The sequence below is a fragment of the Hippocampus comes genome, unplaced genomic scaffold (genome assembly GCF_001891065.2).
Source record: "Hippocampus comes isolate QL1 unplaced genomic scaffold, H_comes_QL1_v1.1 scaffold33, whole genome shotgun sequence".
Taxonomy (NCBI): domain Eukaryota; kingdom Metazoa; phylum Chordata; class Actinopteri; order Syngnathiformes; family Syngnathidae; genus Hippocampus; species Hippocampus comes.
Genome location: NW_017804842.1, coordinates 962178 through 985204, shown reverse-complemented (window position 1 = coordinate 985204; position 23027 = coordinate 962178). Strand labels below are relative to the sequence as shown.

At 46.9% G+C, this 23027-nt stretch overlaps 1 protein-coding gene across 2 annotated transcripts in view; it reads left to right on the top strand.

Moving 5' to 3' along the window:
• The window catches only part of doc2b (double C2-like domains, beta), a 36537-nt gene extending 14539 nt beyond the window's left edge, over window positions 1-21998 (top strand). For both annotated transcript variants that reach the window (XM_019873701.1, XM_019873695.1), the window contains 8 exons: window positions 2202-2281; window positions 11921-11995; window positions 12158-12267; window positions 15117-15243; window positions 18109-18266; window positions 19905-19986; window positions 21562-21658; window positions 21720-21998. In XM_019873701.1, the coding sequence (XP_019729260.1) occupies window positions 2202-2281; window positions 11921-11995; window positions 12158-12267; window positions 15117-15243; window positions 18109-18266; window positions 19905-19986; window positions 21562-21658; window positions 21720-21853 (863 nt within the window). In that variant the 3' untranslated portion in view covers window positions 21854-21998. The remainder of the gene's footprint in view (window positions 1-2201; window positions 2282-11920; window positions 11996-12157; window positions 12268-15116; window positions 15244-18108; window positions 18267-19904; window positions 19987-21561; window positions 21659-21719) is intronic.
• The last annotated feature ends 1029 nt before the right edge of the window (window positions 21999-23027 follow it).

The following is a 23027-nucleotide window of genomic DNA, read 5'->3' as shown; positions in this document are numbered from 1 at the left end:
TAAAGCAGGGTTGGCGATGACTCGAAATGTGGTCGGGATTGACAATTTGGCATTTTTTACGATCAGGAATGAAAACCCTCCTCCCCGAGCGTGCGACGCTAAAGTCGAGATGAAATCCTCTTGAGATTCTAATTGAGAATTAGCATCAGGGTCCAGGAAGCAGGAACAGCTGGGTTTTTTTTTTTTTTTAATGCTATTATTTTAATATCTTGTCATTTTGCTTTAGGAGTCTTTTATTTCCTGCAGGAAATTGCAAGGCAAAAAAAAAGAAAAAAAAAAGCAAACTATGTCACCTGTAGAGCAAAGAAACGTCACTTGAAACCAATTATTTCGGACGCGGTACTCTCAAAGCCAAAATCTGAATAATGATGGGCGGATGAAAATAGGATGGACTGGCAACGCATGTAATTCTTGATCAGTATGCAAATGTGTGAATCATTTCCCCCGCCGCGCTGGGAAGCAAGCGCTGTGTCAAGCGCGGACCCTCCTTTCGATTAGTCTCTCCGCACAAGGACCGCCCCGCCCCCCCACCCCTCCTCCGAGGTCAACGGCAAATTGTTGTGGCGAGTGCGCGCGTCTGGCTCGCCAGCAAATTCCAAAACAACTCACTTTTTGCGATCCATCCAAAATCGTCTCTGGTCAGAAGCAAAACAAACAACACTTCCTGTTTTTTTTCTTTCTTTTTTTTTTTTTGGAGTGAGCGGAACGTGTCATCCCTCGCTCATGCGAAGCCGCTGCAAAACATGCGAGAAAATTGCTGGCTCGTTGGAGCAAATTAACACTCTGCCACTTGTTTCTTCAGACCGCATGGTGCCCACTGAAGTGTGACCAGTATTGTGTATTTACTTCTCAGGAATAAGGAAGCACATTTGATTTGAGAGGAGACTAAGGGCCACGGCCTGGAAATGCATCAGCACATAATCAGAGTCTGCTAGACATTAAAAAAAAAAAAATCAATCTCCTGGTTTGACATGTCTGCTCTTTTTGGAAACACATTTTATCCAAGAGGAGACTGAGGGCCCTCGACTGGACCGTGACAAAATTGTGTGTGAAACGGGAAGACACATTTCACCCACAGAGAGACTGAGGGCCATGTCATGGAAGTCAGTTAACACATAATCGGGCCCCTAACGAATGTTTCTCCTGTTTTGACTTTTCTGCATTCTTGGCCACAAATTTTAATCCAAGAGGAGACTGAGGGCACTTAGATGACACAGTTCAGCAATTATTTCTTGAGATTGAAATTCAGATTTGAAATTAAAAGTGCACGACCTAAAAATATCGAGCGCCGCCTGCATTTACCTCTCGGGGGATCGGATTTGATCCAAAGGGACACTGAGGACCCTGACCTGGAAGCGTATTGGCGCAGCCCACTTTCTGCTGACTTTTAGCCCGAGGGTCAAAACTGCCACCCCCAATCAGGAAAAGGTTGCTGAGGAGGCGCGTCCCGCTCGATAAACGCGCAATGGAAGACTCGACTCTGATGTGCTTGTTTCTGCAATCACACAAAACCCGCCGCCGCCGCCTCCTCCCAAGTTCTCGCTGTGTTTTTCATTCTCTCTTGTAATTAGCTCCAGCACTGCAATGCAGAAGGCTCCCAGATTGACCGATGAATCAGAAGTCTTTTTGTTCCCCCCCCCCATGACTTTCATCCAACCCGCTTCCCCCGGTCGCCACTTGAGATGACTTCTCTGTATTTTCTCCAGGAAGCATTTAACCTGCAAAACTTTTACTTGTACCTATTAATTATGCACTCCATCTCGCCCTGGCATGTTCTTTTGTTCCATTAAGGCTCCGAATGAATGAATCAAGCACGTTGGGTGGTGGAGTTAAAAAGAAAAAAAAAAACAGTAGAAACCAAATCATGTCGTTGTCTAAGCACAAAAAAAAAAAAGCAACCAAAAAAAATTACAATGTTCCACTGAACTGGTTGCATGTAACCAAAAACCAACAATGGCCGATGACTTTTGAGGTGATCCTTCGTTTGTGAGCAAAACGACATCCAAAACCGCAATGATATACTGAAAAAAGAAAAACCAACCCAAGCGATTTTTGTCCAAACTTTGCACAAGCACGATTCCCCCCCGCCCAACATTCAAAGCCAATACGGCTTTCGTTTGTGTGCTTTTAACGAGACGAAAAGCAAGGTTTGATTTGTGTTTGCGTGTGATAACCGTCAATGTTGCTTTTCTTCCTTCCAGCCACGCTGGGAACGCTGGACTTCAGCTTGCTGTACGACCAGGAGAACAATGCTCTGCACTGCACCATTAACAAAGCCAAGGTGAGCATTATTGCCGTCTCATAGACAATGGAACCAACTTCCATTCTTTAGTCGATTGGAATTTTGAAGGAAAGAAAAAAAAACAAAAGAAAAGATATCCAGGTGGTGTCAGTGCCATTCTAGTAACCTTTCAGTCACATACAGGAAGTAAATCTGCCGTATTGTTTTGAAGTGAGCATTTCAGGATGTGTTTGGATGTCGTCAGGTCGCTAAGCCCCCTGCAATTAAAAAAAAAAAAAAAAAAAAAAATTCACCCCAAAGCCGCTTGCATTTAGTGTCACGTCTGGGCCGGATTACTTTCACGCGCTTTATATTGGAGTCAGCCACCAATCCTCCATGAAGCATCTCCAGTTGGTCCAAAATAGCGCCGCTCGCCTCTTGACTGGTACTCAAAAGAGGGAGCGCCTCACTCCTACTGGCCGTTGCCTGGTGGGTAGCCCCGTCATTTTGGGGGCCTGTTTCAAATGGCGATCTGAGGTTTGGTAGGCCTGTCAATCAAAAAGGAGAGCCCACAAAAAGTCCTCAAAAGCGCAGGCGGTCTTGCCGCTATTGGGTTGAACTGGACATCACCACGTCAGCAACGCTCCCCCAAAACGTACTCGGAATTCAGCCTCAACACCCGTTTCACTTAGATTTGCTCGTTTTTTTCTATCCATAGCAGACCTCCCAAAAATTCTCAATTCGCCACGCCCTAATGATGGGAGGAAGTTTGATATTTGTTTTGATCCTCGTGTCGGGTAATTTTATTCCAGCCGTGATTCCAAAGGCCGCAAAAGCAGAAATGTCAGATGTTAGCAATTGAATTGGTTCGACAACGTTTGGTCAAAATTGGTTCGGGTCGTGTGACTCCACTCCAACTGTCCGCCGCTTTGTAAGAAAATAAATCGAGAAAATCGGGCGGCCTTCGTTCCTTCCTTCAGCCTTTCGAGTAACCTTTAACACAGGCGTCGTTTTGGGTACAGCGCTAAATTTGAAAGATCAATTGGCCATTGAAAATGGTAATTTCACGGCGGTGACAGACTGCTGACATTTTCCCTCGACTGATGCATAAACAGCAGCGAACGAGACGGCGAATCAAAGCCAAATTTGCATAACGCGCCTGACACGCTCTCAATATGTTGCCCGCGTCAATATTAATCCCACGCCGCGTGGATTTTTCGGGTCTGGTCCTATGCGTCATCACTGAACAGCGCCTTCACACGTGCTGCCGTGGGAAAGACGACCGTGTTTCTTTGAACCGCAGCGGGCACAAATTATTTCTCAAAGCATATTACTCCAGACAGATTTAGAAACATAAGCGCTGGATTTTAAAAAAAAAAAAAGGAAATAATGGCAGGCCGAGCAGAAGGCAGGAACAAAAGCGCAAATGCAGCGGACAGACTTTCTGTCTTTTTGACAGGGGGTTGTTGAGATTTTTTTTTTTTTTTTTTTTTGTGGGCTCCAGTCATCACATACCAGTCCAAGAAATGTCATGTTTCGAAGGGAAGCGATTCTTTGCCGCCGTGCTGCACTCACACGGCTGATAAAAAAACTTCACAACTAAGCGTAAAATCTGGTTCAATTTTGAAAGACCCCCGAAAGTGGCCAAAATCCTGCTTCAAATAATTGATTTAATCCAAAATGCCAGACTTTTTGTGTCTTTTCGGGGGAGGTCTACTCATGATAGACATGCCAACCAATCTCCCCTCGCCCCAAAAAAAAAAAAAATGTGATGGCCCCGATTGACCAGGCAGGTCGCCAAAAGGAACCTTCGATGGCAGCTTGAATCCAAAATGCCAGACTTGCCACGACTTTCCGGCCGTGACTTACGAAGACATTTTTTGTGGGTCTCCTGATAATAGGCCCACCCGATTTCCTGTAATAAAGTGAAAGCTTGCACTGGCCCAAAATTCCCTGAAGTTGGCGGCCCTTAACCAAAATGGTGGACGTCTCGCGTTGTTTTTTTTTTTTTTTTTTTTTTTTCAAGAATAAGTTCTTGAGTCTTTCTTGTGGGTTAACTCATCAAAATTCGGCCACCCAATTTCATGTTGCCAAGTGAAACGGCCCAATGTGCCCCCCCCCCAAAAAAAAAAAAATAATGCCCATGGCTTTGGCCCTTATTGGCAAGCTTTACATTGAATGCCAACAGAGGGGGAGCCCCTCTCCCCCACCCCCCTCCTTTATTTCTTCATTGAGCAGCTTTCATCTGTTTCACTTTGAGGCGTGAAACCGCAGCCTTTGCCGACGACGACGGCATTAATCTCACCTGACAGGATTAAGAGCGCCGTCTGCAAGCGACTCCCTGTCGTATCACCAGAGAAATAAAATGGCACGGCAACCTTGACGATCTGCAGATGCCCGATAGCCTCTTTGCACAAAAGAAATACACGACGTTGCCGCACGAGTTTTCCACGCGTCACTTCCTATCCCCAACCAATCGCTGGTCGCGCCACTGCAAAGATAAACAACCGAACCCCCCCCCCCCAACCAAAAACCGAATTATTTAAATTCATAGAAGCTGCCGTTGAAGCGTTAACTTGCGAGAAGCTGCGAAACCGTACTTGGCTCCGCCTCTTAAAGGCACATTCGTGTACACCGAGACTACAATACGTGCTCACCATTTTATGCTTTTTGTGTTCAAAAAGGTTTACTGGGTGTTTGCGAAGTGTGTTTTAATACAAGATTTGAATCACTAGTTCGATTTTGAAGTTTGTCCCCCCCCCTACAAAACATCTGCACTTTTACGTAAGTATGCAGGGTGAATACTTTTGCCGCCTCTGTCCAAAGGCAGTTTTTGCTTCCATTTCTGCAGCCCTATCACTCTCTCCTGTGAGTCATTCCAGGCTTTTAGCCTCGCTGCTGCCAAGTGGGCAGAAGGACCCGGTGATTTATTGCATCTATTTTCCAGAGGCTTTGGTTTTTTTAGCCGCCGTCAAAAAAAAAAACAAGGACCCCGGCCTGACTTAAGGGCACGGCTCAATCTGTGCGTTCAAGTCAGGCCGTATAGCGTCATCAGTCTTGCAGAGCAATCAGCAGGTCTTTTCCGTGCTAATGCGCCAAAGACACAAAATGTTACCTCCGCAACTCGCCTTGATTAAAGCAATTACCACCCCTGCCTTCCCCGCCGTCTTTTCATTCTCAGACAAATGAGGTTATTTCCACTCCCCCGTCTGCCTTTGTGTGCGCAAAGGAGCAAAAAATGTCTCGTACCTTGGTCACACACACACACACACACACACACACACACACACACACACACACACACACACACACACACATCCCACCACCCCCGCTCGGCTCCCTTGCTCTGTTCTTGTTGCGCTAATTAAATCAGGGCCAAATTGAGGTGGGTTGTTTGGTCAGGCGGCTTTTCCAGGAAGTAGAAAACAAGGCTGCTTTCACTCCGGTCCACATTAAATCCGAGTTTGTTGGTGGAGTTAAAGTATCTTAGTCTGCCCACAGGAAAACACGTCTGTGTCTGTGTCGCGTCCGAGCTTCAAGTTTGCTTGCCGCCCGAATGAAATCAGGAAGCAGAACAGCTCGTTTTTGAAGGACTCTTGAACACGACCGCAAAGTGCCCGCTTGGAACCAAGATGGCAGACTTCCTATTTTTTTCGTGGTATGCGTGGGTTGGTGAGACTTTTTGGTGGCGCGACTTATGAGAGACGGACTTGCCAAATGTCACTCAGGCTCTTTCGTGAAACTGGATTTTCAAAAACGTCCGAGGGGTGCGACCAACTCGGCAATGTGTCAAACCAAAATGGATGACTTACAGGGTTTTTGTGGGTCTCCTCACGATAGACGACGACCAAAATTTCATGCTCCTAAAAGAAACTGACTTTAGGGACCGAATAGCGTTTGAAGTGTGCGTTTTATGCTGAGAACCAGCCGAGAATGTCTGCTTGAAAGCAAAACGTCTGACTTCCTGTGCGCTTTGGGTGGCTACTTTTCGCAAGAACTAAGAAGGGTCTCTTGGCTTGATTGAGTGAGTCAGACCCCGTGTCAGCGTTGAATAGAAGGCCCGAGACGTGTTAATTCCTCGGCGCCTACACTACAACCAACCTTGACACGCCGGCTGCCATCTTTTCATGGGGAGCCTTCCTCTTCTGCTTTGCCTTTTGCTTTCCCCGCACACCAACGTTTACGCTCGCTAGAGAACACAAAGCTTTTTTTTAAAAAAAACATGGACAGTGTTCCGGCGCTGTTTCTTTCCTTTGGCTTTTCAGGCGAGTCTGAATTTGAAGTGATCTGTGACCATTCAAGTCGCAACCCCCATGCTAATTTGCATTAGCCCGTCTGTGGTGCTGCAGCTTAGATGTTAGCATCGATCTGTTTTTTTTTTTGTTTTTTTTTTTCTCGTGGCAAGGTGTGAGGGCGTGTTGGTTTGGCAAAAGATGTGATTGCGGTGCGTTGGGGTGGGTGCAATCAGTTTTGGGGAGAAATCAAACCTTAAAAATGACCAAAATGGAGTTAGCCCACTGTCGTTCTCAGTGGCTCAATTGTGAGAGTGCGATTGCTCGGTAGCTGAAGTTGACAACCGGAGTTTGCGATTGTTTTGTTATTTCCAGCAAGGTTTCGGCATCATCTGTTGACGGGCGAAGATCAGAGAGGGCAGCTGTGATCGGTTCTGAAGCGTGATCATTTGGAAGGCGAATCGTTTGCTCGGCGGCGCGACGCTTTGTGGTTTGCGGCGTATAACAACACTTGCGTTTGTCCTCGCTCGCATCAAAACCTCGACCTTGTGCGACGCCGCCACCAATAGCAACGGAGAATGTTGTGGAGCGACAAACGAGCGATGCCGTGTAACCGTGGTAACGGCAGACTGAAAGGTCCGCCGGTGTCTGTCACGGATAAAGTGAAACGCCAACTGGGTCGCGTGCTGACTCCAATATACCAAAGCGGCGGTAAATGTGCATTGCGGTCAAATAAAACAAAAGAAAAAAGAAAAAAAAAACAAATTGTGTCTAGATTTGATAGTCATTCCTGTGTGGCATCTCCACGACGCAACCGTCGGGCATCTTCAGTAATTCGGCAAGTAATTCGACCCAAGTTATGTCATTCGGTGGTTAACGATGCATGCATGCGCGAAGCTAATTATGCTAACAAATTTATTGCATGTACAATTAATGAAGGGTTGTTTTTCTTTTTTTTTTTTCTTTATTTTGGGGGATGGTGACATTTTTCCCTTCAAACTTAACATGAGTTGCTTTTCGAAAGAACTTCAGAGGTTCCAAGGCACTTTTATTTGCTCTAACTTTTGTGTATGACACTGTCACGTTTCTGTTTTTCAGTCTCATCACTCTTTTGTCTTTTCTTCCCCAACTCACTCTTTTTTTTTGTTTTTTGCATGCTTTCATGTCCACGTGTTACTCCATTCCACACACACACACACACACACACACACACACACACACACACACACACACACACACACACACACACAACAGCTTCCCGTTCCCCGATACAAGAAGGTAAGCCCGTCAGATAAGCTCCAATCCTTGACTGAATCGTTCTGTCTTATCCGCGCAAGCATCCACGGCCACCGGCCGGACCCTGATTGACAGCCCACCCGCGGCCCCCTCCCCCATCCCCTCTGACTTCCCTCTCATTGTGATTCCGCACCTGAACGTCCTGAGCCCGAACCCGCTCGACGGTCCCTCCCGTTCTGCTCATCTCAACCCTGTTTGTGTCGTTCGGGTCAATTTCACCCCCAATTTCACCCCCAGTGATGTTGCCCCTCAAATTGACATGCTTAAAATCCACAAAAATATTTGTTGAATGCCCACTTGTTTTTTTTTTTGTTTGTTTGGTTTTTTTTTTTCGTCGTTGCACACGTTTTTCACACTTTGCCCTTCGTCCCATAATGCAGATATTTTTTGGGGGGAAATACTAAACGAGTCACGTTGTATCAAACAAACAAACACAAAATAGGGAACAAATTGCAAGAGATCCATTTAAAATCTTCAACAGGTGATTTTCGTTTTTTGTGGCAGGGGTTTTTTTCCCCCCCCCCCCCCCCGCCGATAAAATGAAAACTTCAAACCCATAAAAACGATCACTTCAAACTGCGACAGAGTACAAACGCCTGAACGCTTACTCATGCTAAGGACCCTTTGGCAGGCTGCGTCCGGCTCTGACACTCCCCTGCCTCAGCCGCGTGCGCCGCTTTGTTTTCCCGCCACCATAAATGACTTTCCATCAACACAGCCCGTCCCCATGCGACCCCGAGCCCAAACTCCTCTGCTCTGCTCTCCTCCCCTCGGCCACGGCGTCATCAACGCCGACGCTCGCCAGTGATCAGTTGGACCCATCTGCCCGGCTCGCCACATTACCCGCCGCCATTACTCAGCGCTGGCGTCAAAGACCCCAGGTGCTTCCCCCCCCCAACAAAATCAACTCCTTTAGCGTTAACCTCACGCCCTGGGTGAAATCCATCTTCCACTGAGGTGGCAAGTCACCAAGTCAAAATACTTTGTTGCTGTACTTAAATCTGTCACCTGAAAATAAATAACACCTGTTTCAAAAAAAAAAATCTGCAACTAGACGAAATGAGGCTTCAAAAATGTGAGAATGTCAAGCTGTTCCCTCCGTGACACGCATGCACTCACAGGTGACAACGAGGCACTCTAAAGCAGCCACGGCAGCCTGATGTCCCAGTCGCTAATCACAAACTGGCTCTCGGGCCAGACTTGTTTTAAAAGAAAAGAAAAGAAATCCCCCCCCCTTTCCTCACTCTTCCATCTTTCTCCACGTGACCTGCGCACACTCAATGCCAACAATAAGGCACTCTGAAGCAGCCATGCCAGCAGATTATCCCGAAAAATCCACTATTGGTCCCCAATTTAAGACAGTTGTTGCATTTGTCGGCTACAAGAATGACTCTTGGCGAACGTGTTGTGCCATTCTGGAAAGTACCAACTTCGCTCTAAAATTCTGTCTGATTTTAAAAAAGAAAAAAAAAACCCCAGCAAATACAAGTAAGGACTTGCATATTTATTTTGTTCGTTGACAATGTTAGCCAAGCTTTGGGAACATATTGCCAGAGTCTTAAGGAACAAGCTAATCCTCGCTAGGTCCTGTTAAAAAAAATAAAAATAAATAATAGCCGACAGCCACTTAGGAAGATGAATAGATTCCACAAGATGGCAGCAGAGCACTTATTTATTTAATTAGACGAGTGAAATTCGAAATGAAGCTCCTCTTGTCGCTTCTTTTTGGCACGAGCGTCTGCACTTGTACTCAAGACGAGCGTGTGAGTATTTTAGCACCTCTGATGGTCCTGTCGCAGCCTTCCTCTTATTTTACGTGATTGATGGCTCGTCCGCCTTGGCGTCCCCAGCCCGGTCAGATATGATAATCAAGACGTATGCCGGGCTGACAAGGAGGCCGATTGCCACGCGGGAAATGAGAGTGTGTCTTGTTTGTTTCTGTGTGTGTGTGTGTGTGTGTGTGTGTGTGTGTGTGTGTGTGTGTGTGTGTGTGTGTGTGTGTGTGTGTGTGTGCGCGCGCGGTTTGAGCATGATGAATCACAAATGACTGCTGAGGTTCTGAGAGGGAAGACCTCCGCCAAGGTTAAACGGCTTAAACATTTTTTTTTCTACATAAGGCTCACATAAAAAAAAAAAAATTAAAAAAAAAGGAAAAACTGAGAGGGCATTTTTTTGGGCGTAGGGGGTGAGAGGGAAAAAAAAAAACATCTTCCAAAAATCTTCCTTCAAGCTATTAAATGCCACTCCGAGTTGAATTTCACTGTCAAACTAAACATCAAACTAAGTGTTTCAATGCCACTTTGTGTCTTCAAAACGTCACATCGCTTTGACTTGGCAATGTCAGTTGAGCGGAATGCTAACTCATGCTGGGAATCTTTGTGGCGGTGATTTGAAATGTGAGTTTTGAGTGACGAGTGTGGTCAACTTCAACTTCCATCTCAAGGCACCGCCAGATATGGAATCTCGTGACCCAGCCAGTTGTTTTAGCTCAAACTCCTCTTGGTGAAAAAACAAATCGGATCCACGCCAAAGCTCTTGAAAACAAATATGATCACTTTTCGCCCCCAAATGTTTCCCCCTATTTCCATGTCAGGTGCTGTCATTTTACGTGTTGGCCGACCAACTGTTAGCATTGGATCAATTGAATCCACGTGTAGTCGCGTACTCTCACCGAACCTGTTGGGAAATAAAAGCGACTTATTAGCTATAAGCGCCAGCAGATGTTTCTTCCTCTTGCTGGCGGCCGTTTGGCGACATTGTGATGCATGTCGCCCATCTGCCTTTTCGCCCCAGTCGTCTGTCTCTAATGAATCCATAATTACGATCAATGGAGTGTCCAAAACCCCGTGCCGCTGCAGCTGTCCCTTCGACACTCACGCACTCTACTTAGGACTCTAGATACTAAAAAAAAAAAAAAATGTACTCAAGTCAAAATAGTTTTAGGGTTGCTCGACTTTTATATTTGATGGTGAGTCATTGAAATTCACCGTCAGTCTCCTCATGAAAGAGATTCCTTTATATATATATATATATATATATATATATATATATATTCACCCGGGAATGAGAGGAAATAAGGCGATGGACGAGACACGGCAGGGTCACGGCCGGCGAGGAGATTGGGCTTGTAAATTGACTAACGCTTCCCGGCCGCTCGCCGTTTGTCATTCAGCGCGGCGTGGCGGCACGGCGACAATGGAAAGACATTCAAATCAGGTTTCTTTTATTTACTTCCCGGCGGTCGCGATAATACGATGTCAGTCAAGTTGGCCATTAAAACCCTTCAGAAGAGATACCGCGGGACGTTGAGTGAATGCAGACGATGTTGATTTTTTTTTTTTTTTTTTTTTTGTCATTCACTTCCGTCAATTGGCCTCATGTCGCAAAATCACGAAAAGAAAAAAAAAAACTGTTGTGGATGAAGAAAAAAAAATCGCAGTTCAAAAGCATCGAAAATGCCATTTTCGGTCTCGCATTGATTGTAATGCGTTCTTGATGGGTAACATTTGTCCACCAGGTGGTGCTACTTTTTTTTTTTTTTTTGCTACACGTTACCTTGAAGATAACAGCTTCAGAACTTGTTAGTTTGTGATTGCCATTTTTTTGGGGCGACACACAAAACAAACGTTTCGTTCCCGTGCGACTCCCAAAAAACATTTCTGTGTTTTCATCGACTTTGCGCGGCGGCAGTTAGCTTCCCACGGTTCGTCGTCGCGAAGGCCTTTTCCCTCTTTTGTGGGGAAAAGTTCAACCGTATTCAGAACAATGTTAGCCGGGTGAGCACCGTCGAATATTGGCGCTGAGTTTGCGGCGTTGTTGGACGCTCCTCACGTCCTTCTGTTCACATCCGCTGCGAGTCGCCGGCGCCGCCGAGCGGCTTTCATCGCCGCCTCATTCGCACTCGGCGGGGGCGGCGGCCTTCCGCTCTTCTTTTCCGAGCTTTGAGCGTCTGTTTGGTGTCGGAAATAGATAAAGGTGTTGAAAAGTGATTCAATTTTTTTTTTTTTTTTTTTTTTAACTTATCGTGCCTAATTCAAACTGGCGCCGTACAACCGTGTGACGAAAACAAATGAGCTGCGTTAAAATGTTCTATCACACCAAAACTGAATTCAACCCTTTCTTTTTTGGATTGATAAGGATCTGCTTTTGTTTTTTTTTTTTTTTTGGGCAGGGGCTCAAGCCAATGGATCACAACGGGCTCTCGGACCCCTACGTCAAGCTGCACCTTTTACCGGGTGCCAGTAAGGTATGTTCTCACCGTGCCGACAGGCATCGTCCAAAAAAAACTTTTCCATAAAACATCACCGACTATTCGTGGCTAACAACGCGATGTGAGACGTTTGCGCTTTGGAAGAGCGCGCGAGACTCGTCGTACCCGTGAGGTCTGTCCCACTTGTCTGTCCGGCAGGCCAATAAACTTCGAACCAAGACTCTGCACAACACGCTCAACCCCGTCTGGAGCGAGACGCTGACCTACTATGGCATCACCGATGAAGATATGGTCCGAAAAACACTCAGGTACGCCTTGCTGGATTAAACTTCACTTGACACTGACGTTTGTTTTTTTTTTTTTTTTTTTTGTGGGTCCATTCATAACAGATGTGGGCGACCAAGTTTTATGTCGCTACGTGAAACTGCTTTCATGGTTGAGTTATTAGCGTTGGCTTCCTGAGCCCTTTTTTTGTTGTTTTTTTTTTTGTGGGTCCACTCATCATGAATGCGGCAACCAAAATATTAATCACAATAATTGTGGAGTTACTCTGTTTTGTATTTTTATTTATTTATTTATTTTAGATTGGTCCAAACTTCCAAAGGCGGTGGTCGTCATAGAAACCACTCGTAAAAAGCTTTCAAAAGAAATCCTCCCTCCGCTGCACATTACTGAGCACAATGCATCGGATTATGCAACCTACTCGCGGCGCTTGATAACACTTTGATAAAAATAAAAAGGGGGGAGCGCGGAGCGGACGGCGAAGTCGCGCTTTCGACTTTGCGCAACATCCCGCTCGCCTTTAGACCAAGTTAAAGCGGCCCCTTTCTTCACCACATTTTCTTCTCTTGCCTTTTTTCGTTGGCTTCTTTACAGCTGTCAGTCAAGCTCAAATGGATATTCCCAAAATGCAAATCCATTTTCATTGTTCCCATTCTGAAAGGGGAAAAAAAAAAAAAAAAGACTTTGCAGCTAATGAGATTCATTTCATCATTCCGAGGGCCGTTAATTATTTGCCGTCCTTACATTCAAAACGCTGAGTGGCCGTTTGAAGAGATTTGGGAGATTGCGGAGTCGCTCGTTAGTTGGAGAGAATTCCATCTCATTCTGATTCGACGTCGGCCTGCCGTCGGCGCCTTCTTTGTGATGCCAAATTGAAGATGTGCCGCAGAGTGCAAAGATCAACGTCAGATTGATAATTTGAAACACATTTAAAAAGATGATTTTTGAGCCCCCGCCCTCCAAATTTCCTGGATTTTGAAGCAAAAAGGTGGAAAACGCTGGGCACATTTTGTAAAAAAAAAAAAGTTTTACAAAATATTTTATTTCGTTTTTTAAAATGTCACCACACTGTTTATTTGAGTTCGGAATTTAAATCCCAGATGGAAAATTTCCCTTTTTTGGGAATGGAAAATGTCACATTTATTTGTCACTTCTGTGTTGAACTACATCGCAAAAAAAAAAAAATGGGGCAGGATGGGCTCGCCACGCTATGAGGTGAATCACAAAGCTCTTCACGTTTGCTTTTACTCGATGCGAGCTGTTGACAACGTGGCGTCGTGAATTTCTGATTCGTAAGAGCGCCGCCTTGTCGAGCGCCATCGCACGGCGCCTGCCCGTTGCTGATGAAGCCTTTTCACAAACAATCAGCGCTGAGCGAAGACCTCGCACATTTCCGCACGGCACATCATTTCTTGGGCTAAATTGAATTCGGCAGCACCCGTCCGTCCGTCCCAGCAGCACTTCTCTGGTGTGTGTGTGTGTGTGTGTGTCTCTCTCTGTCTCGTCATTTCATGGTAATGATGTGAAAGATAGGACGCAAAATTGAACACGTGGCCAAAGGCCGAGGCGTCCTTGCCGGCAGAAGCACTTGAAAGGCACGTCGATGCCGCAAATGTCAGTTTTGCGGATGCGCCGCTTTCTGTTGAAGTCGGCGAAGTTGACTCCGTGAATCCAATCGTTGGGAGTCCGCGGCGGAGGTTTTTCCGGTGAGTCTCCTCACTCGGGGTTAGTCGAGCGAATCCGCCGAGTCCGCCGACTTGAGTCGCTCGTCTTAATTATCCGAGCGTGCTCTATTGGACTCGTTTCTTGAGTCAGCGAAGCGACGGCGTTTCCGGTCGATCCGCAAACTCGAGTCCCTCAAGCGAATCTGCCGAGTCTGCTCCACTCGAGTTAGTGAATCAAATCCTTTGACTCCGCTCTGTGAACTGAATCATCGGAGTCAGTAATGTTCCTACGAAGCGAATCGACTTGATCCGCCGACTCGAGTCGGGTAACAAAATCATCCGAATGCGCTCGGTTTTCAAGTTAATCGAATCGTTTGAGTCTGTAGACTCTTTTTCTGCTGAGTACACAAACGGGACTGAGAGGATCAACTTGTCCGCAGTGACTGGACGGAATATCTGCAAAGGCAAACTTGAGTCGGTCAACAAATCATCTTGTCAGCAAATTCAATCCTCTGAGTCAGTGTTTGTTTTCCCGCTAAATCAATTCATGCGACTCAGTCAATCAAAACGGTTGCGAATCTGCAATTTTGAGCCAGGGAATCAAATCGCAGTTTTTTTTCTCCACCGAGTCAATCAAAACGTTTGCGAATCTGCAATTTTGAGCCAGGGAATCAAATCGCAGTTTTTTTTCTCCACCGAGTCAATCAAAACGTTTGCGAATCTGCAATTTTGAGCCAGGGAATCAAATCGCGTTTTTTTTTTCTCCACCGAGAGTCCACTGACGTTCGTCGGTGAATCGAATCGTCTGACTCAGTGGTGTTTGAATCCATTGATTCAAGCCAGTGAGTCAAATGATTACGAGTCCAACCAAACTGTTCGAATCGACGACGGTTCCAGCTCGTTCCTAAACTTTAGCACGTGAATCGAATGATCTGAGCCAGACTTCGCTACTCACTGAATCGACTCTTCAGGTCTGCGCTGCAAATTTAATCCTCTGGGTCATTGTTTTTTTATTTTTTATTTTTTTTTCCGGTCTAGCCATTAACGCGAGTCACTGAATCAAAACGTCTACAGATCTGCAAATTCGAGTCGGGGAATCGAATCTTAGAATCATCTTCCGTCCGCAAATGTTTTTGGCCAGCGAATCACGTGAGCCAAACTCGGCCTCACGGAACTGAATCATCTGCGTGTCTGCGGCATCTTCCGGTCAGGATTTCGGTGTGCGACGAGGACAAATTCCGCCACAACGAGTTCATCGGCGAGACGCGGATCCCCCTCAAGAAGCTGAAGCCCAACCAGAGCAAGAACTTCAACAACTGCCTGGAAAAGCAACTACCTGTAAGTGGCTCAGTCTGCCGTGTCATTGTTCTTGTTTAAAAATAAATGTCCGCCCCTTTCGGGGGTCCTTTTTATAGCTTTTCTAAATATAAACGGATCAAAGTAGCGACCGCGAACCCGAACAAAAAGAGGCTGTCTGCTGTACTTTTCAATAAGCGACGCTGTTTTTTTTTTTTTTTTCAACACGGAGCAGAGACCTCCCTCATCAAGGCCGATTCAAACAAAATGATTTATTTTTTTTTGTTTGTTTTTTCATTTAACAGATTCCACCTGAGCCCCCGTTACTGTTTGTCGAGTTCCACGCAAGGCCTGTGACACGCCGTGATTATTTCAAAAGCTTTAAACAAACCAAACTCCGTATCATGCGACTGCCTCTCTTTGCATTTGGAACTCATTCTTGTTTTTAGTTCAAGCCAAAGTTTTTGTGTCGGCATAGGAAGCATTTTTTTTTTTTCCCTCCCTTTGGGTCATTGATAAAATGAAAACGATCGGCGAGTCACATCACGTTTTGAAATTCTCTTTGGATTGAATTCTTTCAACTTTTCGGAGACACTTTGGTGCCGCAAACATTTGGGACAGTTTTCCACTTCGAGCGTGAAAATGAACGAGCCATTTGTTTGTCCATCCATGTTTTGAATCGCTTTTCCGCACTCCTGCGTCGTTACTCCATAGTGAGACGACGGATGATTTATGTGCGTTCTTGACATTGCTTTCCTTCCTCATTTTGAGCAAAAAAAAAAAAAAAAAAAGGAGAAAGCCGTGTTTTGTATTGCTCGGAAATGTCATTTGTGAGAGGGACAGACAGGCCTGCACATCATCGTCCTATTTCCCGCCATAATATCTTTTTGGGGAAAAAAAAAAAAAAGCACAGCCTCAGGGCACTGGCTAATACCTGGAACCGAGTCAATATGCTCGGAACACGGCCGGCGATGCTGACATTCTCATTCACTTCAATGAGCAGATCCCTCCGCCGATGCTCATTGACTTTTTCCTCCAGGCGAGGCCGCGACGACCCGGAAAACGTTTTGGTACACACGTCTCTTCTGAGTAGACCCACAAAAAAAAAAAAAAAAAGAATCAAAGCAATTCTGCCATTTTGGCTTGAAGCTGACATTTTAATTGATATTTTATTGATTGGGTTACGGGTCCCTCGAGATTTTGTCCGATAGCTACCAAATCGTGGCCAAACATCTCGCGCGCTCGTTTGTTGAGGGCCCCGATTGATGCTCGGTGGAAGTGAAGGGCCGCTCCGCTCAGATGCCTCGACTGCCCCCCCCCCCCATCCTGGCTTCGTCATATTCCCCACACGGCCGCAAGGGCGTGCGTGCATCCGTCCGTCCGTCTGTCCGAGCGACCATCTGACACCGTGACGGCAACGTGAATGAGCAACGGCAGAACAGGCAGGCGGACGCCCGTTGGCATGCCGACGTGATGTCTGATTAGTTTCCCGCTGTGAACGCAGGCGGCGCGGCTCCCACGCAAAGTCACGCCGACGAGTGAGATGGAGGGCTATGGGGAGATTGTTTTTTTTTGTTTTTTTGCCATGCTGAAAATGTTCTATATTGCGGGCCGAGGTTGATTTTTTCCCACGTCAGCCGAAAGTCAACTTTCTGGACCACATTGCTTAGACAATCTGCTGACTTGGAGACGCCGCTTTCATTCGTCATATCGACGCGTTTTGTCATTTTTGTGCGCTCGAATAACCGCAATCTGGAATACAGACTTCCAACGGTGCCAAACAGGCTCCGCCAAGAGGTCCATTGTGTTCTTAGTGGTGCGGTCTTAAATTCAGTGGTATTGTATATGATCTTCTTTTTGGAGGTTGGGTGGGGATTGTCAACATTTTTAGAACAAAGTCTTATCTGGGGAAAAAAAATAATGAGAATACTGGAGGGCTTATGATTTATGAAAAATTGTCAATATGTCTAAAAATGTAGTTTCCAGAATTAAAAATACTTTAAAAATAATTTTTTTTCTCCAATTTAAAAAAAAAATTTTTTTTTAGAAAAAGTAATTGACCAGAAAAAATGAATCTAATTTTCGAGAAAGAAAAATCCCATTTTTATTTTTAATTAAAAGCGGGGGTTGTGAAGCAGGGTGACACTTAATCTTTTTTTTTTTTTCTCAAATCTTTTTCCACAGTCAACGACAAAATTCAAATGAGCGCTCCCTCCAGTGACTTTAAGTCGCCGGCTTTGTGCTTGTTCCAAATAATTTGCAAACAGATGAAACATGCCGCTCCAAACGAATTAGCGGTCATTCATTGGAAATGGCTCAAACTCAAGGGAAAAAAAAGCCCGCGTTCGCACTTTCAAATAAGATAAGCTTGATGTGTATGGTGGGGGGGGGCGGGTTCAATGGCTATGTCTGCATTTCGCATTGCTGATACAGCAAAAAAAAATAAAATAAATAAATAAATGTTGCCACATTTGATTGAAAAATGTGGTGCGGAGGGACGGCATATTCACACAATCGCCGACTGCGGGGTCACTTGCTGGGAAATTGCATTGTGGGCTTCTGCAGGCTGCAAAAAAAAAAAAAGTCTTCCTGTGGAGTGAGCAGAGAGAGCGTCAAGAGCTGTTTGCGTGCGCGCATGTCGGAATTCTAGTGGCACGATAAGAGTGGACCGAGTAGGGAGCGAATGCACGGGACGCCTCCCTCCAAACGCAACCGTCAGTCGCATTACTTTTGGATTTCACACTTGAGGAATACAAATGCTAATGTCAAGACAAACGTGGGAAAAATAAGAACGCGGACGTCAAGCAAATCCCCCCCGCCCGCTCCCCACCACCACCGACGGGAACGAGTTCCCTGGTTTGGCGGTTGGCCTGGCTGCTTTCATCGATTTCTTTGTCATGTTTGCAGGTGAACAAGACGGAGGAAAAGTCGCTGGAGGAGCGAGGGCGCATCATGATCTCCCTGAAATACAACACCCTCAAGTCGTGCCTGGTGGTGGGCATCATACGCTGCGCCCACCTCGCCGCCATGGATGCAAACGGATTCTCCGACCCCTACGTGAAAACGTACGTACGCACCACGTCGTGAATGGGCAAAATGAGCCCCCCAACAAAAGGCCATTTAGAACCGGAACGGTCGGTCTGTGTGTTTTGGGCCATGGCCTGTTTCCACTTTTTTTGTGGGTCTAGTCATGATGGCCATGTCGACCAAATTTCATGGCGCCGAGACAAACTGGCCTCAAGGGCTGGATTTTCATCAAATGTCACCGATGCTCCGCCCACACGCGATGCCAAAAACTCTCCAATTTCAGAATTTTGCGAGGGCTCCTCGAGACTTTTTTGTGGGTCTACTGATGATCGACATTTGGACTACATTTCATGTTGCTGCGCTCAATTGACTTTGGGGGCTGAATTTTCCAAATTGTTGAACTGTTGGTCGTGTCGTGAGACTGGACGCTGTCGACCAAAATGTCGCCTTCTCCCATAACCTGGGGGGCGGGGCTTATGGTCGAAGCGCGTTGAGCCAGTGACTCGGCGTGCACGCCCGGCGTTCCTTGCAACAAATGGCTCCCTTCGGCGTGCCTACCGGTCCTAATGCGTCGTTATCGCCTCGCTTTTGACACTTGCGCCGAAAAGGACGGCCCGCTCGCCCGTGATTACATCGAGTGGCATCAAAGCTCCAATTTCAAGGAGAGCTCTTTTTGTTTTGCTCTCTTTTCTCCCGGCGCCCGAGCGCTTCCTCACGCTTTGATCCGGCCAGCCAATTAATTTCCAACGGCGCGGCGGGCGCCTCCGCAACAAAAGCATCGGGAGAGGCAACCGTCATTGTCCGACAGATTTGGGGTGCGTGAAGGACAACCTGACGATTGGCGGGATGGGAGAACACACATATCTCCATCTATGACGACGTGTGCGTAATAAATAAAATTGGCTTTGGTTCCGCTCCAAATGATGAGATGGGACCAGCGTGCGTTTGGTTGTCTTTTGCCAAGCGCCGGCTGGGGCCGGCCCCTCGGCTCCTCGGGGTCGCTCATTATTGGCTTTTGATGCCAAAGCAATGACGTCCGCCGCCGCGTTACCTTGGGAAATGCAAACGGGAACGGTAATGGACGTGTGTCTGTGAAAGTGGCAAAAAGACGAAAGAGTGGCGGCGCGGCGCACATGACAAGGCTGCTGCGAGGGTCGCGTGCCAATCCCGCGCACGGTTGCGTCATCGTTGCACAAGGGGAAAAAAAAAACGCAGGAATATTTTTATGGCTGCAATCTCAACGGCGACTCGGACTTTTTCTTTCAAATATGTGTTGCAATCGTTCATCGTCACTTTCTCGTCCAATCCGCCATCTTGTCCTTGTCAAATGAGGACTTTTTCATCTACTGCACAAATTCCTTTTTTTTTTTTTTTTTTTTTTTTTTTTTGCTGGTAACATGACATCCTTCTTCGACAATGATTGACCTTTTTCCTCTTAAAATTGAGAAGCTATTCCTTTTGATTGGGACCCCCCCCCCCCCAAAAAAAAAATCCATTGAAAACTCCCATCTTTATCCTCACATTAAAGATTTGGTACGTTTGTAAGATTACAACTCTTGGTTGCAATATATTATTTCATTCCTCTTGTAAAATGTTCTTATCATTGAATTATGAGCCGCTGCTCCCCCTGGTGACGCAACGCGGTAATTGACGTGTTGCTGTTGGGCTCGTCGCAGGTACCTGAAGCCCGACGAGAACAAAAAGTCAAAGCACAAGACGGCCGTCAAGAAGAAGACGCTTAATCCCGAGTTCAACGAGGTATCTACCCCCCCCCCCACACACACACACACACACACACACCTTCCAAAGCACCCACATGAGTCTGAGGCCTTTTGGACGCTGTTGCTAACCAAAACAGCAACGTGCGTACCAAAGCCGGTCAAGAGTGGGTGAGACGAGATGTTTCATTTTTTCATTTTGTTCCGAAAAATGCGTTCAGGCTCCCCTTTTACATTTCACGCTTACGTTTGGCTTTTAAACACCCCCCCCCCCCCGGCCCCCGATCTCCATTTAATTTGAAATATTCCACTACATATCTCCGACGTTTGCAGTTCAATTTAGTTTTAAATCCCAGTCACTCTCGTCTTTGTTCGGAATCTTATATACTTGAGGTAATGCAAATTTCCCCAGTGTGGAACAAATAAAAGGTTATCTTATCTTATCTTATCTTAATAGCATAATCATAGTAATCCAGAAAAAAATAATGAATTACATTTTTCTTTTTATTCCTAAAGATAGATTGGACCAATCAAGCCCCTTCTTTGAAACGCCACTTCGTCTCAACATGACTATAATATGTCACCACGATTGTGGAATCTGACTTGCAGACGAGATTTGCATCAATAAAGGACAAGTCCTCTCCCCAGCAGCGTAGTCTGGTTGAAAACTCGTTTCGCTCGACATCCGATTCTTGCTCATAAAAGCATTTGGAATAACGAAGGCCTCCCCACCAATTCTCGATATTGATTGCGATTTGGTCGGAGATTCTGGCTTCACCCGCCATCAATTGTCCGTTCACGCCAACATTGTTTCACGATAGTTGTGATTTTCCAAAAACAACACGGGTACGGTGGGTAGGCCAGGTAGGACACACACACACACACACACGCATGCACGCACCTTCGTCCCCAGAACCCCCCCCCCTCGGCCAAACCCACTCAAAGGCCAGCGGCTTGACATTTGCTTTGACATTTTTCCCCACTCGTATTCCGCCGTCACCTGTTGGCCTTTCCTTCCGAGGCAAACATCCTGGTCGGCTTTGATATTAAGGCAATGTAGCAAGTTTGACTTTTACAACTCATAAACTTAGCAGGGCCTCATTTTGGAACTGGCAAAAGTTCAAAGACAGGCCTAGCCTAGCAAACCTTCAAGTTAGTGTACCTTGGAACGCTATATTGGGTCCGACGGCGGCGGCGGATCCGCCCATTCCTGCCTTTTACAACTCCTAAACATACCGGGGACGATTTTGGGTACCCGTCCGGCCCTGATCTGAAAGCGCTTAATCCTCGCGAGGGTCGCGGGCGTGCCGGAGCCCATCCCGGCCGGCCGACTTGGGGCAGTTGGCGGGGGTACACCCTCGACCAATCGAAGCCCCAAAGGGTCCGTGAGTGGAACCCGCACTTTTGGAGTAGCGGCCTTCGTCTGTGGGACGGTACCCTCAACGGTTCTCCTCAGCGACCTACCCCAAAAGCCAGGGGGGCGGCACCCTCGAGTCTTTACAATTTACAAACATGAAGTCACAACGTCGGAGGAGATTCTGTCCGTGAGTCCGAGCGTGCGTGCTCTCGATCGGGTCGCTAGGCGCTGACTCGCCGGCAAACTGCCTCTGCGCAGGAGTTCTGTTACGACATCAAGTACGCCGATCTCACCAAGAAGACCCTGGAGGTGACCGTGTGGGACTACGACATCGGAAAGTCCAACGATTTCATCGGTAAGTTTGCTCGCCCGTGGATGCAAAGATCGGACTGACTCAGCCTCGCGCCCGCCTCCAGGCGGCGTCTCTCTCGGCATCAACGCCAACGGGGAGCGGCTCAAGCACTGGTTCGACTGCCTCAAGAACAAGGACAAGAAAATCGAGCGCTGGCACACCCTGACCAACGAATTACCCGGCTCGCTGAACGACTGAATGTCGTCCTCGTCCGGCCGTCGGACCCGTCGGACCGGATCCCACCATCCCGCTCGACGCCTGCATCCCATTTCCACCTTCTTCCCTGCTCCCTCTCGTCGCATCGAGTACCGGGTAACTTTCAAAAGTAAGCGTCCGCCGGGACGAAAACGTCTTTTGGGTGCCCGTGCAAAAGTGACTCAAGGGTTTTTTTGATAAAGCTCCGATAACAAGGGCCCTTTTTCGCGCTGCCTGTCAAAACTGTCTGTATAAATCCCACCGACACGGAATGAGGGGTGTCTAGTCGTAGGCATTGTTGTTCATCCACGACGACGACGACAAGTGATCGGGGGACAAAGTCGCCGGGTCAATTTTCTGCCGCCCCCACCCTGTTTTGCATCGAAAGCAGTTGTCGACGCTCAGCACTCTGTTTCCTTCCAATCGGTAGCAACGCGAAGCCGAGCTGGCCATTTTACGGCTTTGGGGGTAGTCTCCAAAGCCGTAACCGAAGAGGCTGGGGCTGTAAAATTGAAACATTTCTGACCCTTTCTTCCGTCTCGCTGTTCTACATCAACGACGCCAATGCAGAATGCGCGGGACTAAGTTGACCTCGCAATTTTACGGCTTTCGTAGTGCTACCACAGCAGTGGCATCTGTGGTTTGAACACGCGGCCGCCCAGTTATCTTCAAATAGCACTTTGGGCACGACGAAGGAAAACATGGCCGCCCCTTGAAGTTTGACGTCTCACTGTTGGACGACGCTAACAAAAAGCGCGTCTTGTTTACAGGCTCTTCTTGCCGTTGTTTGAGCAGGGAAGGGCGCCAGAAGACAAATTGAGATGTAAGCTCTTTGGAAAGCCTTGTAGCTTTTTGGTTTCCATGTCGCCCGCGAATTTAAAGGGAACATTTCATGCTCCACCTCAACAGTTCGGACATGGAATGAATGGGTGGGGAGGCCAAGTTAACCGGGCGCTCCCGTCAGCGGCTTGTCAAAGCCAGCATTGATTTGTCTTTTGCCGCTGTCCCCCCGTTTCATATTTTCATACAGCATATGGAGAGGATGGATGAAGCAAAACTGGCCATTTTCGGCCATAAGGGGGCAGTATCGGAGCCGGAATGTTCCCTTTCACAGTGCCTGTCAAACCCGTCATTTGGAATTCTTTCAAATCAAACCACCACAGACATGGACTGGGGG